This window comes from Parus major, chromosome 3 (assembly GCF_001522545.3).
Source record: "Parus major isolate Abel chromosome 3, Parus_major1.1, whole genome shotgun sequence".
NCBI lineage: Eukaryota > Metazoa > Chordata > Aves > Passeriformes > Paridae > Parus > Parus major.
Genome location: NC_031770.1, coordinates 7928304 through 7942704, shown reverse-complemented (window position 1 = coordinate 7942704; position 14401 = coordinate 7928304). Strand labels below are relative to the sequence as shown.

Here is a 14401-nt window from a genome sequence, read left to right as displayed (position 1 = left end):
GCACCAAGAGCCCAGTCCTGTGCTCAGGAGATTTTTGTTTTCTCTTGCAGGTATCTACACTGAGAGCTTTTTCTTCCCTTATTCTGTGCTTGAGAGTTAATGTTAAAGACATATTTCCACCTATTTCCACTGCCTTTCACACTTTTCAGTGAGTATATTTTATTTACAGCACAAAGCTAATGGAAGCCATCTTTGAACAGTGCATTTTAGACTCAAAGCACTTGAATTCTCCCAAAGCAAGCCATAACCAAGACTGTGGGGTAATAGTTTCCCCTATTTCCTCCTGCTGGAATGCACCCCAAGAAGGACATTTAAAATAATTTCAGAATATGCTCTCAACATTGCACCATGCTCAAAAGGAGATGGGATTACTAGGGTCAAAAAAAAATTCATATACAAAATACTACATTGAAAGCAAGCCATCAAGTCTTAGGAAAGACAGCTGAATCTCAAACTTTTGTCTTCCACAAAATATTTAGCCTGAATTCCCTGTGTTTTCATCCCTGCTGGCCCTTGTTAAATCTGAGATACAAGAACCTAAGTTTGTAGAAAAGCTAGAGGAGAGTATCAGTGACCTGCTTAAACCAAGGACTTCCAGAGACACACTGTGTTTATGGGCTACTGAAATGCTCCTCCTGCCCACCCTCTGCTACACAGGCATGAAGGATTTCTCCACTCCACAAAGTCTAGGGTTTAACAGCCTGTGAGGTTTTTCTGTACATTACTTCTCTAAATCTCTGGATATTTGAATAATATACTTTGTTCATATTAAGAAAACACTATATATAATTTTATTTGTAGAATACCAAGTTGAAAACAGATACAAAACCAACTGAACGTATAAACTAAATAGGAAACCCAACTAAAATAATAATCAGTGCATTTTGCTCTATAGTTTAATTTCAGTATGATCATCAATAAAAACCTTACTCCATTAAACCTGAATATTTTAGCCTTTTTTATCATTTCTCTATTGTATCAAAGAATCCTAAGTCACTTTAACAAACATTTTAATCAATAAATCCAACAACACACTGAGTTTCTGTAGTAGTTCCCACTGCATGAATGCACATGGACAATACCAGATATAATAAAGCCAAACCATTTAACAAGTGTGAAGAGATTTGCACTGTGAATAAACCGAACACAGACCCAAGTGAACTCTGAAATTACAGAGCTGTGTCAACACAAAGGCACATTTTATTTTAAGTGTAAATTCACATTTCTAGAAGGTTAAATTTTGTGCCCAGGCAACTTCAAGTCATAACAGCATAATCAGCCAAACAACTATAACTGCACGTATCTGAACTTTCATTAGAAAAATCTGGCTTCTATTTCTTTAATCCAGTTTTATTAAGGAAAAGAATTAAATTAGAAATAGAAGGGCTCCTCCTCCCATATTTACAGACTGCAAACTATATTGCTTTCTCATCAGAAATTCTAGTTTTCTTGTCAAATTTTGTTAAGCTTTGTAACTATCAGCACCCTCACAGTTTGGTCGAAAGCCCCACAGATACACAGTCCCTTTTTGTCAGGGCTCCAGTCCAGGCTAGAGATGGGCTGTGTTGACAGAGTCACATTCTGCAAGAGACTAACAGATCCTGCCACCCCCATCTCAGATCCTTCTGAATCCTTCTTGGAGCGCTGGGCTGGGTACTCACTGCCAACGAGAAAAGTGAAACAAAAACAACCACTTACAAATTTATTAATACAAGCACATCATCATCATCATCTTTATTTCCTGCTCCACAGATAAGGAAAATAAATGTCTTAAAAGAAAAGAATAATTGTACCCAGCTATATCTACACTGCATAATTTAAAAGATCTTTCATAGAAGAAAAACGGAGTAGGAAATTTTGAATCCTGAGAGCTCTCCCCTATAGCTCTTCATTTTTTAATTGGTTGGCTTTTACCACAGGCAGAAAAATTCTAGCAAAACTAAGCTTCTGAAACTTAATGCACCAACTTCATTGCATTTAGGACAATTAAATTAATTTTCCATGTAATGTAAGAAAATAGAAATATAAGAATCATTAAGTCAAGGCTTTCAATATTCTTCTCAGATGTAATTGCTACCATATGAGAATTTTAAGAAATCCATTTTTTTCCATTTATCATCTTGTTAACCAAGGATTTAATCAGATCTTCATTACGTTAAGACAACAAGGGCAAGATTCACCTCTGCTGTCACAGTCTCTCAGGGATTAATTCAAGATTCCAGATCATGTACTGACACTGAAATCACCCTTTCTACTGCATTTGTAAGCAGTGATTTCAACCAGATATTCTGAGGTTGGAAGCAGGACCCCACTCAGCATTTTCAGAAAGATTCTTTCCTAAATCATTAAATGGTTGGTTTCTTACTCCTGGCTGGAGAAGTGATCACTTACTATTTCCACAGATGAAGGCTCCCAGATCCTCCACTTGTCATAAATATATCTCTGTTCTGTGGCAGGTGTCGAACCTGCCAAATGGTAGATTTTTGTGCCTAATAAAAAGAAATCAGCATTGTACAGAAGTCATTTGGGGATGGACTTAATCAGAAAGAACACAGAATCTTAAAACAGAGATCACCTGTATGAAGAGGGCCAGCCTTGCCATAGTGGATGGTTAATTTCACTGTATGGTATCTCTTAAAATTATTACTGGAAGGGAATATATTACAAACACTGTGCAAACACAACACATAGTCAACAACTCAAACCTCAACCAGGGCACTGAGATCACGTAACAACAGAAATCACTTAGGGAAAAACCCCAACACCTCCTCTGACTTAATGCATATCTGTCTGCAAATGTCCACAAGGAATAGCTTGAATGCACTAAATGAACAACAAATTATCTTTTCACATTTCATTGCAAAATTATTTATAAATAAATAAATAAAATTTATTGTTTTATCCTGTAAAAAACTTCTTTGGTTCAGAATAAAGTACCTCTAACACCTTATCTGCTTTGAATGATAGTACGGAGAATACCAAGAGATACTGAGTTGAAACTCAGCCTTTTCTAAAAAAAGGAAGTCCTAAAGAACTTCGCCACAAAAGTGCATTTTCTTGAATTATCACCAGATTTTGTTCACTAAAACAAAACAAAACAAAACCAAACAACAAAAAAAGTTTTATAAAGCTGCCTGAGCATTTCTTATTTACTTGTACTAATTACCTGTAGTAATTTGACAGCATGAATTTAGAAAGTTTTTTTTCTCTTATTAAGAAATTCTCAGTCTCCCCCTACCTTCTCTGAAACAGAAGCAAAACCTTTGGTTGGATGCTGAGTTCTCATATCAAAAACATGGAATTTTCCCTCAAGCGATGTGGCCACCAGCTTATTCATATTTATATCTTTTCTGTCAAACTCCACACTGCAAACCTGGATATAGAACAAGATAAATTCAGTTGTGTAATTCAGCCACTGTAAAAAAAAAAAAAAAGGGTGTTTTGTGATTTGTAAATATGTATTAATCATTGGTTATTTCCACAATAATATCATCACCAAATAGGAAAGAAACAAGTTCATCTGAAAACATGAATCCACTGAAAAATACCCTATCCTGTCCTGATCAAGAATGTGAGGGATACAACTTGCTGAACCTAAAGAAAATTATTCTTTGGTGCAATCTTAACAGAAACATCTTCTGGGTAAGTTTCACACAGACAGAGTACTTTTAATTTTTCCATCTTATATAGAAGCTGGAATGAAAAATACTTTTATGATTTTCTTACCCCATTCTTAATGTTGGTCTCCCATCGTAGTGACATGGTTTTTAAGTCAAACAATTTAATGTCACCATTGTCATATCCAGCACATACAACACGTTCTTCTTGATTGTAAGCATTGCCTGGATGCAGAGAGAGAATTAAGCAGAAAACACAAAACCTCTTTAGCCTGTAAATTTTGGAAGTCCCAGGTCTGCAGTTCAACTTCCATTTATACAACAACAACAACAACAAGTTACTGTTGGGATACTAAGATGTGGTGAACTGGATGGTTTTCAAACCTGAAGGGTCTAGAAAAATCTTGTGTAGGACACAAGCAGCTTTGCTCTTTCCAAAAAAAAATGCAGAGCTCGCATCAAGCATTGCTGTTTTCTTTAATTAGCTCTTAAGCTTCAAGGGTCTTCTCTTTAATTAACTCCTTAATGCTTGGTAGCTGGAACTACACTGCAACAGTGATGGGTTCCCTGTACATGGCAACATTTACACTCCTTCAGGCCCATACAGCTGGATATACTGTTTTTACATTCCCAGGCACATAAATAAAGCTTGCATAGCTTATCAGTGAAACCACAGAATCATCAAACCATTTAGGTGGAAAAGACCTTCAAGATGATCAAGTCCAACTACAAATAACGACCAAAAGTGATTAGAGAATGAGTCCAAAACCTATCACAAACCCACAAAACTGGTTCATTTAGAAGAAAAAAGCCACACACATAAATTTAACACTGTAGAAAAGGAAAACCTGCTACTTATACATCCATTTAAAATAAAGTTTTCCACAGCATCCTGAAATACATGGATAATCATCAAAGCACAATGATATGAGAGGGAGGAATGGTCATAATCTGATCAATTACCAAATGCCACAGTCCAGCAGTCTCTTTTGCTCTCCCCCTGTACAGGTTCCATATTAGCCACAGGAGTGTCATTCTGCCTCGGGTCCCACACCTTCACAGTTCCTGGGAAAGAAAGACAATAGATTTTGTGTTAGGAATACACTGTCATACTGTGTTCACCGTCCCAGGAAAGCCTTTTGCTTTTCATCCTAATAATTCAAAAGACAGGAGCAACTCCTTCAATTCTAAAAAGCCTCACTGTGTTTTGTGTATATAAGAAAGAACCACAAAATCAAAAACAGAGTGAAAGCATTTGTTAAGGGTATATTTTCTCTAGCTGATATTTTTCATTTATTCTGGCTTGTGTTCCTTCTGTCTCATGCCCAGTGACAACAATACCTTTTCCTTATCTGTGGCCTCTAGAAGAATTAGAGAAAATGGGCCCCAAGCCAGATCCAAAAGACAGTGTACAAAGAACTAGTTGCAACAGTTTGTAACTAGTTCGGATGGCAGACTGTGCCCTGCCATCGAGAGCTTGCAGGCTCAGAGGAACTGGAAAGACTTGCAGAGTTCACTAACTCACCATCTCGACTGCCAGTCACAATTTCTGGTGCACCTTCCCCAATTCCTAAGCCACCTACACCATCTATACTGTTTATGATTTCCTTATGACCTTTCACAGAATACACTGGTATTTCAGGAGCTTCTAAATTCCTAGGCAAGAAAGAAAAAGAACAGAAAACATGGCATTTTTCCTTGACACTCAGGATTTGTATAAAAATGAAAGGAAACTTGAGTACAAATCATAAAAGCTCAGATTAACGGTGAGAACAAATATGGATATTACCACTAGCAACTGTGAGTCTTTGATACCTTCTTTGGCTACTGCTTTGGACTGCTCTGAAAGGTTTTGCTCTGTTCTGGATCTCCCTGTTTGTAAAGGCAGTTGTGGGATCCACCACAGCAACTGCTCAGTTGTGTAAACCCAGTTTTTACACTAGGCTCAAAAGTGAATCACACTACAGATTGAAACACTCCAATTAGCTTTGCTTTCAGCAGGTCTATAAAATAACTTGATTCATTGATCCCCACCTAGCTCTGATTACTGCTCTTTAACTTCAGGTGAATATTGTATCTAGCCATGAGTTTCATGGTTCTTTCCCACTGATTCCCATTCTTCAAGAATCCTACAGAATTTTATTTCAAATTTCAACTAGTAACTGTTCCATGTAATTCTTGCAATTCCAACAAGAACCAGTAGTTCCTTGATACAGGGCAATGTAATAATAATGACAATAAACAATCTCCTTTTAACACTACTTTATTTGATCATAAATTTACCTAGACATCAGTTACACAAATAATTCAGAGACCTAGAGGAAACATTCGAAATTTCAAGATTAAAAATATTAAAAAAATATATAATATATATTTAAATATATATTGTACATAAAATATATATTTAATATATATAAAATATATCTTTAATCTATACATACAATCTTGTTTGTATCCATTCAAAGCCTCTTTTCAGAGGACAAGCTCACAGAACTTCAACAGGTTTTTGTAGCTGCACACAGAAGAGGGGAGTGAAGCAGCAATGAATTAAACACAGTGCAACATTCTGTGTTGTTTCTACAAAACAGGCATGGCCCAAATACAGTAGCCAGCAAAGCTTGCACTGGGTCCCAACCACGGGGAGCATGGAGAGCATCTCATGCAAAAGCCACAAAGAGAAACCTCTGTTCAGACAGATGTTCAGAACAACATTAAGTGAAAACGCTTCCAGAGAATATCTGTGCTTACCATATGTTAAGGTTTCCATCAAAATCTCCTGTAGCTAAGTATCTTTGCTGCAGAGATGTAGCACCAAAGGTCCCACATTTTATAGGTTTGGGCTTTTCGATCTTTTAAAGAAAGGAGATGTCTTTGTCAGCACATGGAATAGGCAAAATCACCCACAGCCCACGCAGTTCTCGGGAGTGCACAGGGGCAAGTGCCAGCGAAACACACATGGGATAAATGGTGCAAAATGCTGTCAAAATGCAATCGAAGGCAGGCTACACTTTGAGTTTAGTCCTTGTGCACAGAAAGGCAGAGGGTCAAGTTTACTGGTCCTGAAGAAAAACATTCTGCTTGTGGCCTAGTAGGGCCTTATGCACCTGAGGAACTGCTACGCCTCAGAAGCAGCAAACACGCAAAGATCAATCTGAGAGGAAAAAAAACAACCGAACAAAAAGCTAATAACCAACCAACCAGCAAAAAAACAACCCAAAAACCAATCGAAAAACAACCTATCAAGCAAAAGTTCAAACAACAACAAAAAACACAAAACAAACAAACGAGAAAACGCTCAGAAAAAGCCAAACATAGACAGAAAGCAGAAACCCGTAACACAACACATGAAAAACACGGCAAAACAAAATCAGAGAATCACAGCCTCAGTTAGATTGAAAAAAGCTTCTGGGATCGTCGGGTCCAACCTGTGACCGGCCACCACCTTGTCCATTAAACCACGGCACCGAGTGCCACATTCAGTCTTCCCTTAAACATCTCCAGGGACCGGGACCCCACCACCTCTCCGGGCAGCCCATTCCAATGTCTAATGACCCTTTCTGTGAGGAAATTCTTCCTGATGTGGAATCTAAACCTCAGCAGCTTAAGTCTACATCTCCTTGTTCTGTCCCTGGTTGCCCGGGAGAAGAGACAGACCCTACAGCCTTTCGGGGAGTTGTGGAGAGCGATAAAGTTACCCCTGATCAAGAAACGACAGGGTATCGCTGAATCGGCACATTTAACACGGAAACCAGCTCCTGGTTTTTATCCCCGGCTCTGGACAGCCGTTCCCCAGGGCCCCGCGCTCACCTCCCGCAGCAGCTCCAGACGGGCTCCGTTCAGCTCGTACAGCTGCACCACGCCGGTGCCGCGGGCGGCGCTGCCCAGGCACAGCAGGCGGGCGCTGCGGGGCACCCACTTGCAATCGAACACGGTGTAGCTCAGCGCCTGCTGGGTGTGCGCCACCACCTGCGGCCGCTCCGGCCCCAGCGCCGCCGACATGCCGGCCCGGCCCGCCCCGCCCCGGCGGATGCGGCGGCAGCGGTCGCCAGCCCCTTCCGGCGGCGGGGGCACCACGCGTGTGCTGCGGCAGACATGGAGGGCGAGGCGGCGGCTTCAGCAGCTGGCGGCTTCACCAGCGTCCTGTCCCGGCGGAGGCGGAGGAAGCGGCGGGCGGGCGGCGAGGAGCCGGCGGCCGGAGCTGCCATGGACACGGCGGAGCCGCGGCCCAGCAAGCGGCCGGCGTTCCCGCCCGTGGCCGCCGAGGCGCTCGGGGTAGGTGGGGCGCTGGGGAAATGCAGCCCCCGGTTCCCTGCTGTCCCCCCGCCTCACGGCCTGCTGCTGCCTCTCGCCCTCGGCAGGTCGGGAAAGGGGAGCTGAGGAAGATCCCGGTGCCGGCCAACAGGTACACGCCGCTTAAGGAGAACTGGATGAAGATATTCACGCCCATCGTGGAGCATCTGCAGCTTCAAATCAGGTTCAACTTGAAAACGAGAAATGTTGAGATCAAGGTAAGGGAGCATCTTCTTCTGCCTTCCCCGGTAAGCGGAAGAGAAGGGGTTGTGTGCGGACCTCCCAGAACCTTCCAGTGTGTGAAGGGGCCTCCGAGGAATCCGGAGAGGAGCGCTTTGTCAGGAGCTGCAGCGACAGGACAAAGAGTTACGGGTACAAATTGAAAGAGGGAAAGTTTAGTTTGGATGTTGGGAAGAATTTTTTTTTACCGTGAGAGTGCTGAGACACTGGAACAGGTTACCCAGGGCTGCCCCAAGCCTGGCAGTCAGTGCCAGGTTGGGTAAGGCCTTGAGCAGCCTGGTTTAGTCCCAGGTGTCCCTGCCCATGGTCGGGACAGATGATCTTGTGGTCCACTGCAAGCCCTTACCATTCTATGATTCTGCCTCCTGAAAAGCACGGCCTCTCCTCAGGGGTGTTTTTGGTCCACAGATTAAGGACTAGAGAAGTCGTAAATCCCATATAATGCTGGGAAAAATGGGGACTGTGTGGTGTCACCTCCCCGGGGATCAAATCGAGCAATTACTGTTTAGAACAAGTACTTACTGCAAGTTAAAATCCACAAATACAAGTTTGTTCCAGAAGGAGCCTGTAGAAGCCGGGGGAGTGTTCAATTTTTGTAGGAGAAAATTATGTACTGTAGCATTAAGGAAGAATTTTCATCCATGTCTTAGATACAATTTTGTAATTCAATGTTTTCCAGCTATTTAAGGCTACCAAATAATTACCTGACAATAAACAGTATCTTTTAAGGGGCACTGAATCTACTAGTGCCTTTGCTTGTGGCAAATGATAAGGGCCCATAGTTTAATAGCATGTGATTTTTCTTTAATGGATTGCCCTAGAATACTTTAGGGCACAGACACCAGAATAAATCTGTAAATCTTGTAGATGCTTATTCTTTATCCTTATTCCTCCTAAGGAATGTTCACACTAGGAGTTTTTAAGGGCATATCTGAAGTTTTGACATACAGCTCACTGTTATTAGCAACATTGACATATGAGATCTTTTAATGTAACACTGAAAATACAGAGAACAACAGGAATTCTGCTTCCTAACCATGAAATGTTATCACAGGTTTGATGGCAGGAACTGGAGGAAAGGTGACTGAGTTTTCTCTTATTTACACTTACTAGAAATAACTTCAAGGGAAAGGTAGGGAGGAGCAGGAACTCCTGCAGTTTCACTCAGTAACTGTGCAGGAGAAAACCCTGTGATTTTAACACCACTTTTTGATATGCAAAGTAATTTTGTTCTTAATCAAGGTGATTTCATTTTGCCCGTATCCATCATGACTGTAAAACTTGGAAGTGTGTTTCATTCATCTGCTAAGGCATCTTTAGAATACTGTCATTAGAATAACTCCTGGCATCACCATCCTTCTCTTTTTTTCTGCTGTTCGCTGCTGCAGTTTAGTTTGCACTGGTTTTGGGTTTTCTCCACCAAAAGGGTTCTCCTCAGTCAGTGGTGGTGTGGATTTTCAGCAGCTTTTCTCTCCCCTCCAAGCACAGGTTGGTAACTTTTAAGTTCTGCTCCTAAGTTGCCTGGTCTTAATTTGCAAACATAACTTCTTATCTTGCAGACTTGTCAAGAGACAAAGGATCTCAGTGCTCTGACGAAAGCAGCTGATTTTGTGAAGGCCTTTATACTTGGGTTTCAAGTAGAGGTGAGTCTCCCAACAACCAGATTGAGATTGCTCTAGTTTTCTCATCTGTCCCTGGCCTCTCTGCAAGTTACAGTAAGAAATAAAGAAAAAATCCATAGGTGGTTTTCTGGAAATAAATGTTTTCTAGAAATTGTGACTAGAGTAGACATCCAGTTTCTTAAGATAATGCCAGATAAAAAAGTAGCCTTTGAACAGCAAGTAAACAGAGGACATAGATTGTATGAGACAAGCATAAAGCAATAATCTGTCTCTGAGTTACTCTGCACAGGTCAAGACTGTTCATTTTTCCTAAGCCCAAGCCAATAACCTTCAGTCTGTGCAAAACTCACAGAATCACAGAATTAACTAGGTCGAAAAGGCCTTTGAGATCAAGTCCAATATATGACTTTATCAATTGAGTGCCACATCCAGTCCTTTTTTGAAGACTTCCAAGGATGGTGACTTCACCAGCTCCCTGGAAAGCCCATTCCAGTGCCCAGTCACTCTTTCTGTGAAGAACTTCCTAATATCCAGTCTAAACTTTCCTGGTGCAGCTTGAGACTGTGTCCTCTTGTCCTGTTGCTGGTTTCTGGGACAAGAGACCAGTCCCCACCTAGCTACACCCTCCTTTCAGGCAGTTGTAGTGAGTGATGAGGTCTCCCCTGAGCCTCCTTTTCTCCAGGCTAAACAGCCCCAGCTCCATCAGCTGCTCCTCACAGGACTTTGGCTCCAGACCCTTCATCAGCCTTGCTGCCCTTCTCTGGAGAGCACCTCAACATCCTTCCCAAATTGGGGCACCCGGAACTGAACATGGTACTCAAGGTGTGGCCTGTCCAGTGCCAAGTACAGGGGAAGAATGACTTCCCTGCTCCTGCTGGCCACACTGTTCCTCATACAGGCCAGGATGCTGCTGGCCTTCTTGGCCACCTGGGCACACTGCTGGCTCATGTTCAGCTGGCTGTCACCAGTACCCCCAGGTCCCTTTCTGCCTGGCCACTGTCCAGCCACTCTGTCCCCAGCCTGTAGCACTGCAGGGGATTGTTGTGGCCAAAGTGTAGGACACAGCACATGGACTTACTAAACCCTATATTAACGGATTTGGCCCATCTATCTGTCCAGGTCCCTCTGCAGAGCCCTCCTGCCCTCCAGCAGATCAACACTTGCACTTGCAGCTTGGTGTCATCTGCAAATTTACTAAAAATGGACTCAATCCCCTCATCCAGATCATCAGCAGATACTAAATAGGACTGGGCCTGTTAGAGAAAACAAAACCCACTTTTTTTTCACTGTTGTAGGCGTTGCTCCTTCCTCTAGACCTGTACTGGATTCACTAGAACAGGGAAGGCAGGGCTGAATGCAGGGCCATCTAAGCCTGTGTGGGGTTCTCTAGATGGAAATATTTGTATTGCTGTTGAAAAAAGTGGATTTAATTCTAGCTATTATTTGCTAGGTTATGTGTATAAAGAGGATAGCAGCTTTCAACTGTGGTACTAGAACAAAATAACTGCTGATAACAGATTTCCTGCTCTTTTAGGATGCCCTTGCTCTCATCAGATTAGATGATCTTTTTCTAGAGTCATTTGAAGTTACAGATGGTGAGTATTTTCTGCTGCAGCATTCAAGAAGTAATGTGTGCATCCTGCTAGTATGGGTTTGTTTTATCTCTCCCCCTGCTCCACTTGTATCACTTGCCCTCAAGGATCAGGAAAGCCAGAAACATCTAATTTTATGTAGCACTGGGACACCTTGGAGTCCCCTGTAGAGCAGGAGCTGAACCTGCCAGTGTTAACTTGGTGCACTTGGACTCCATTTCCTCAACATGAGGTGCAGTGCCTTCCTCTGCAGTTCTGAAGGAGACTTTTGCATGCCAAAAACCCTGTGTCAGCATTGGATGCAGTGTGCACTACTAGTCAAAAAAGAGCTGAAATCCAGATGGATCTGTGTTGACCAGTGAAGCTGTTTTCATGGTACTTCGCATGAGTTGTTTCCAGCAACTTGACCAAAAGAAACATAACAGGAATACACACCACTGCTGTTACCCTGGGCATGCTATTCTCATTTCAGTCAAACCTTTGAAAGGAGATCATCTGTCGAGAGCAATAGGGAGAATAGCAGGGAAAGGTGGAAAAACCAAATTCACCATAGAAAATGTGACCAGGACACGCATCGTTCTCGCTGACGCGTAAGTACAGCCTGACTTCCTCCCAAGCAAAGCACAATCCCCCCCTCAGCTAATCCATGTCCTCTGCCAGGAACAAAGATAACTTAAAATTTATGAGTAGTAATAGGAAAAAATATTTAAGAGAATATTTTAATGAACACAATTTATTTGGCCTTTTGTTATGAGAATGAGAGTGTCACCAGCACACAGAGAATTCAGTCATTCCCCACAGTGTAAGAACTCCTTCTTACCAATAAAGTTGAACTCACCAGCACAGCAATGCTTTCCTCCTGAAGCTGCTACACTTTTAAATTTGCAAATAGTAAAATCTATTTTAAAAATATTTAGAAGATCACAGGTCTTATACCATAGGTTTTGGCTGGGGTTTTGTCTTTTTTGTAGAAAAGAAACGAGTTCACTGAGAGAAAATTCCACACCTATCTCTAACCTCCTGTTCTCTATTAAATGTGTAATCTCCTAAGTTACTTTCCATTAAATACTGCTACTTTGGTTTTTACAGGAAAATTCATATTTTGGGATCTTTTCAGAACATTAAAATGGCAAGAACAGCAATTTGCAATCTAATTTTAGGTAAGTCCTCTTATCTAATCTTCACTCCATAGAGATCCTACAATTTGAGAAACTGCTTTGTAGCTCTCACCCTTATTCTGTCCACACCAACATTTGGAACAAATAGCTGGCTTTTGATTTAGCTGCAGCATTCCCTAAGGGGTCTCAAAAGCCAAAGGGAGCAACCCACTCTGAAAGCAGAAGTTGAGCTCTGCACTTGCAGTAAGACAGGATGACTGACCTGGACCAGCCTTCTCACCCTTTGGCTTAGTTCTTCACTTTTAACACAGGTGTGAGCAAAACACATCCATTTTTGTGATAGATTACCTTGTTTTCTGACTGGATTTGTGCCTTCTTCTGCAGGAAGTCCTCCATCCAAAGTCTATGGCAATATTAGGGCAGTGGTCAGCAGAGCAGCTGAGAGGTTCTGAGTTGCATCACCAAGGACTGGGGCTGGAAGTGCAGGCTCCTGGACACATGAGAAGCTGAGAGCTACAGAAGCCATCAGTTTTCTGCTGGATTTGGAAGCCCAGAAGAAAACCGGGACAGTTTGTGCAGTCTGATTGCCTTTGGACATGTGGTCTGATTTGAGCTTAATGTTTCTGTGTAGTCATTAAAAGGTATTTTAAATTGTGTCTATTTCAAAAGTCCATATCCAAAAATGATTTTACTTGAAGGGCCTGAAACAAAAACCTGCTTCATTACGGATTTTCTGAACATCAGACTTAAGAGGCTGCTTCTTCAGAAAACCTTGGTGAATAATGTTTTGAGCCTAAAGGGATTAGCAGCGTTAAGCATTTATAACCACACATCATGGTTTAGTATCTTCCTGAAAAAAGGAGACAACTGGAACACAGAGTTCACTGGCACAGGCTGTCCTCTGTCGCTGCTGCTGGAACAATGTGCAGTAAAGAGTAAGATGAAGAGGTAAATAACACATTTGAACTGAATCCTGAATGGGCATGTATATAGATTTCTTAATTCCTAAAAATTATCTGCAAGGACAGCCTAGTGAAGCCAGGAGCTACCAGGTTAAGCACTTTCCAGTGTACCAGAGCACCAACAACTCTAAGGTCCTGTGTGTCTCCTCCTTAAAATATTACATAAGTAGCATAATGCAGCAAAAGTAGGGGGAGAAATTGGAGTGACCAGTCCCAGGATGACTTTAAAATGGACCATCTTCTCCTAAGGTGCCACGCAACCTTCTGCAAAGTGTCTTGCAAAAAAACCAATTCAGCTCAGGCTTGGGAATGAAAATAAACTGAAATGAGATGATTAAACGCACAAGCAAATTGAGTAAGCATTTAGGTCAACGTCCAAATTTCCAGAATAGCACTTCACAGTATGGGATTATCACTATAGCCAAAGTGATTCAGTCCTTCAGTTGCCTGCAAATTTAAGCCTTTCTGGAGTTACCTCTTAACACACAGAATTTGGGAGTCTGAGCTATACAGGGGACAGTGTACACATTCTGAGCAGCTCCCAGTGCACATACCCGGTCACTGTGTTTTCTCTTCGTTGGCTGCTTATGTCATTTATTTCAATTAGCTTGAAAGATAAAAGAGTGAGGCAAGAGCACACAAAATGAATGTTTATCCTAACACCTGCACCCCAAAGAGCACAGCACAGAGCTGCTGGGAAGGGCATACCTTTGCAAGGAGGCCAGCATCACCAGCACAAAGCTCAGACTTTTTCTGAGACAGGAACTCCATTCTCCACCTATGTTCATGTTAGGGTGGGACAGTTTGTTTTTTAAACCACTTTCTGCAAGGATTTCAAACACAGTACATTACCTACTTTGAACACTTAGCAAAGAGAACCAGATGTGCCTTTAAACAACCTCAACATGTCTTGAAACACTGAAATGAACCCTGGAAGTGTTCAGCAGACCCTGTGGAATT

The 14401-nt window shown here is 41.9% G+C and overlaps 2 protein-coding genes across 2 annotated transcripts; one reads left to right on the top strand and one right to left on the bottom strand.

Annotated features, from left to right (window-relative positions):
* Positions 1–768: 768 nt before the first annotated feature.
* WDR92 (WD repeat domain 92) lies at positions 769–7635 on the bottom strand. The gene is made up of 8 exons (XM_015623295.3): positions 7425–7635; positions 6366–6466; positions 5143–5273; positions 4581–4682; positions 3727–3842; positions 3239–3373; positions 2392–2489; positions 769–1660 (listed from the first exon to the last, which is right to left on the bottom strand). The coding sequence occupies exons 1-8, from the start codon at positions 7614–7616 to the stop codon at positions 1453–1455; spliced, it is 1083 nt and encodes a 360-aa protein (XP_015478781.1). The 5' UTR covers positions 7617–7635; the 3' UTR covers positions 769–1452.
* Positions 7636–7667: 32 nt separating this feature from the next.
* PNO1 (partner of NOB1 homolog) lies at positions 7668–13143 on the top strand. Its single transcript, XM_015620739.3, has 7 exons — positions 7668–7889; positions 7976–8125; positions 9707–9790; positions 11304–11364; positions 11834–11951; positions 12451–12521; positions 12864–13143. Exons 1-7 carry the CDS (start codon positions 7710–7712, stop codon positions 12929–12931), a joined length of 732 nt encoding a protein of 243 aa, XP_015476225.1. The 5' UTR covers positions 7668–7709; the 3' UTR covers positions 12932–13143.
* The last annotated feature ends 1258 nt before the right edge of the window (positions 13144–14401 follow it).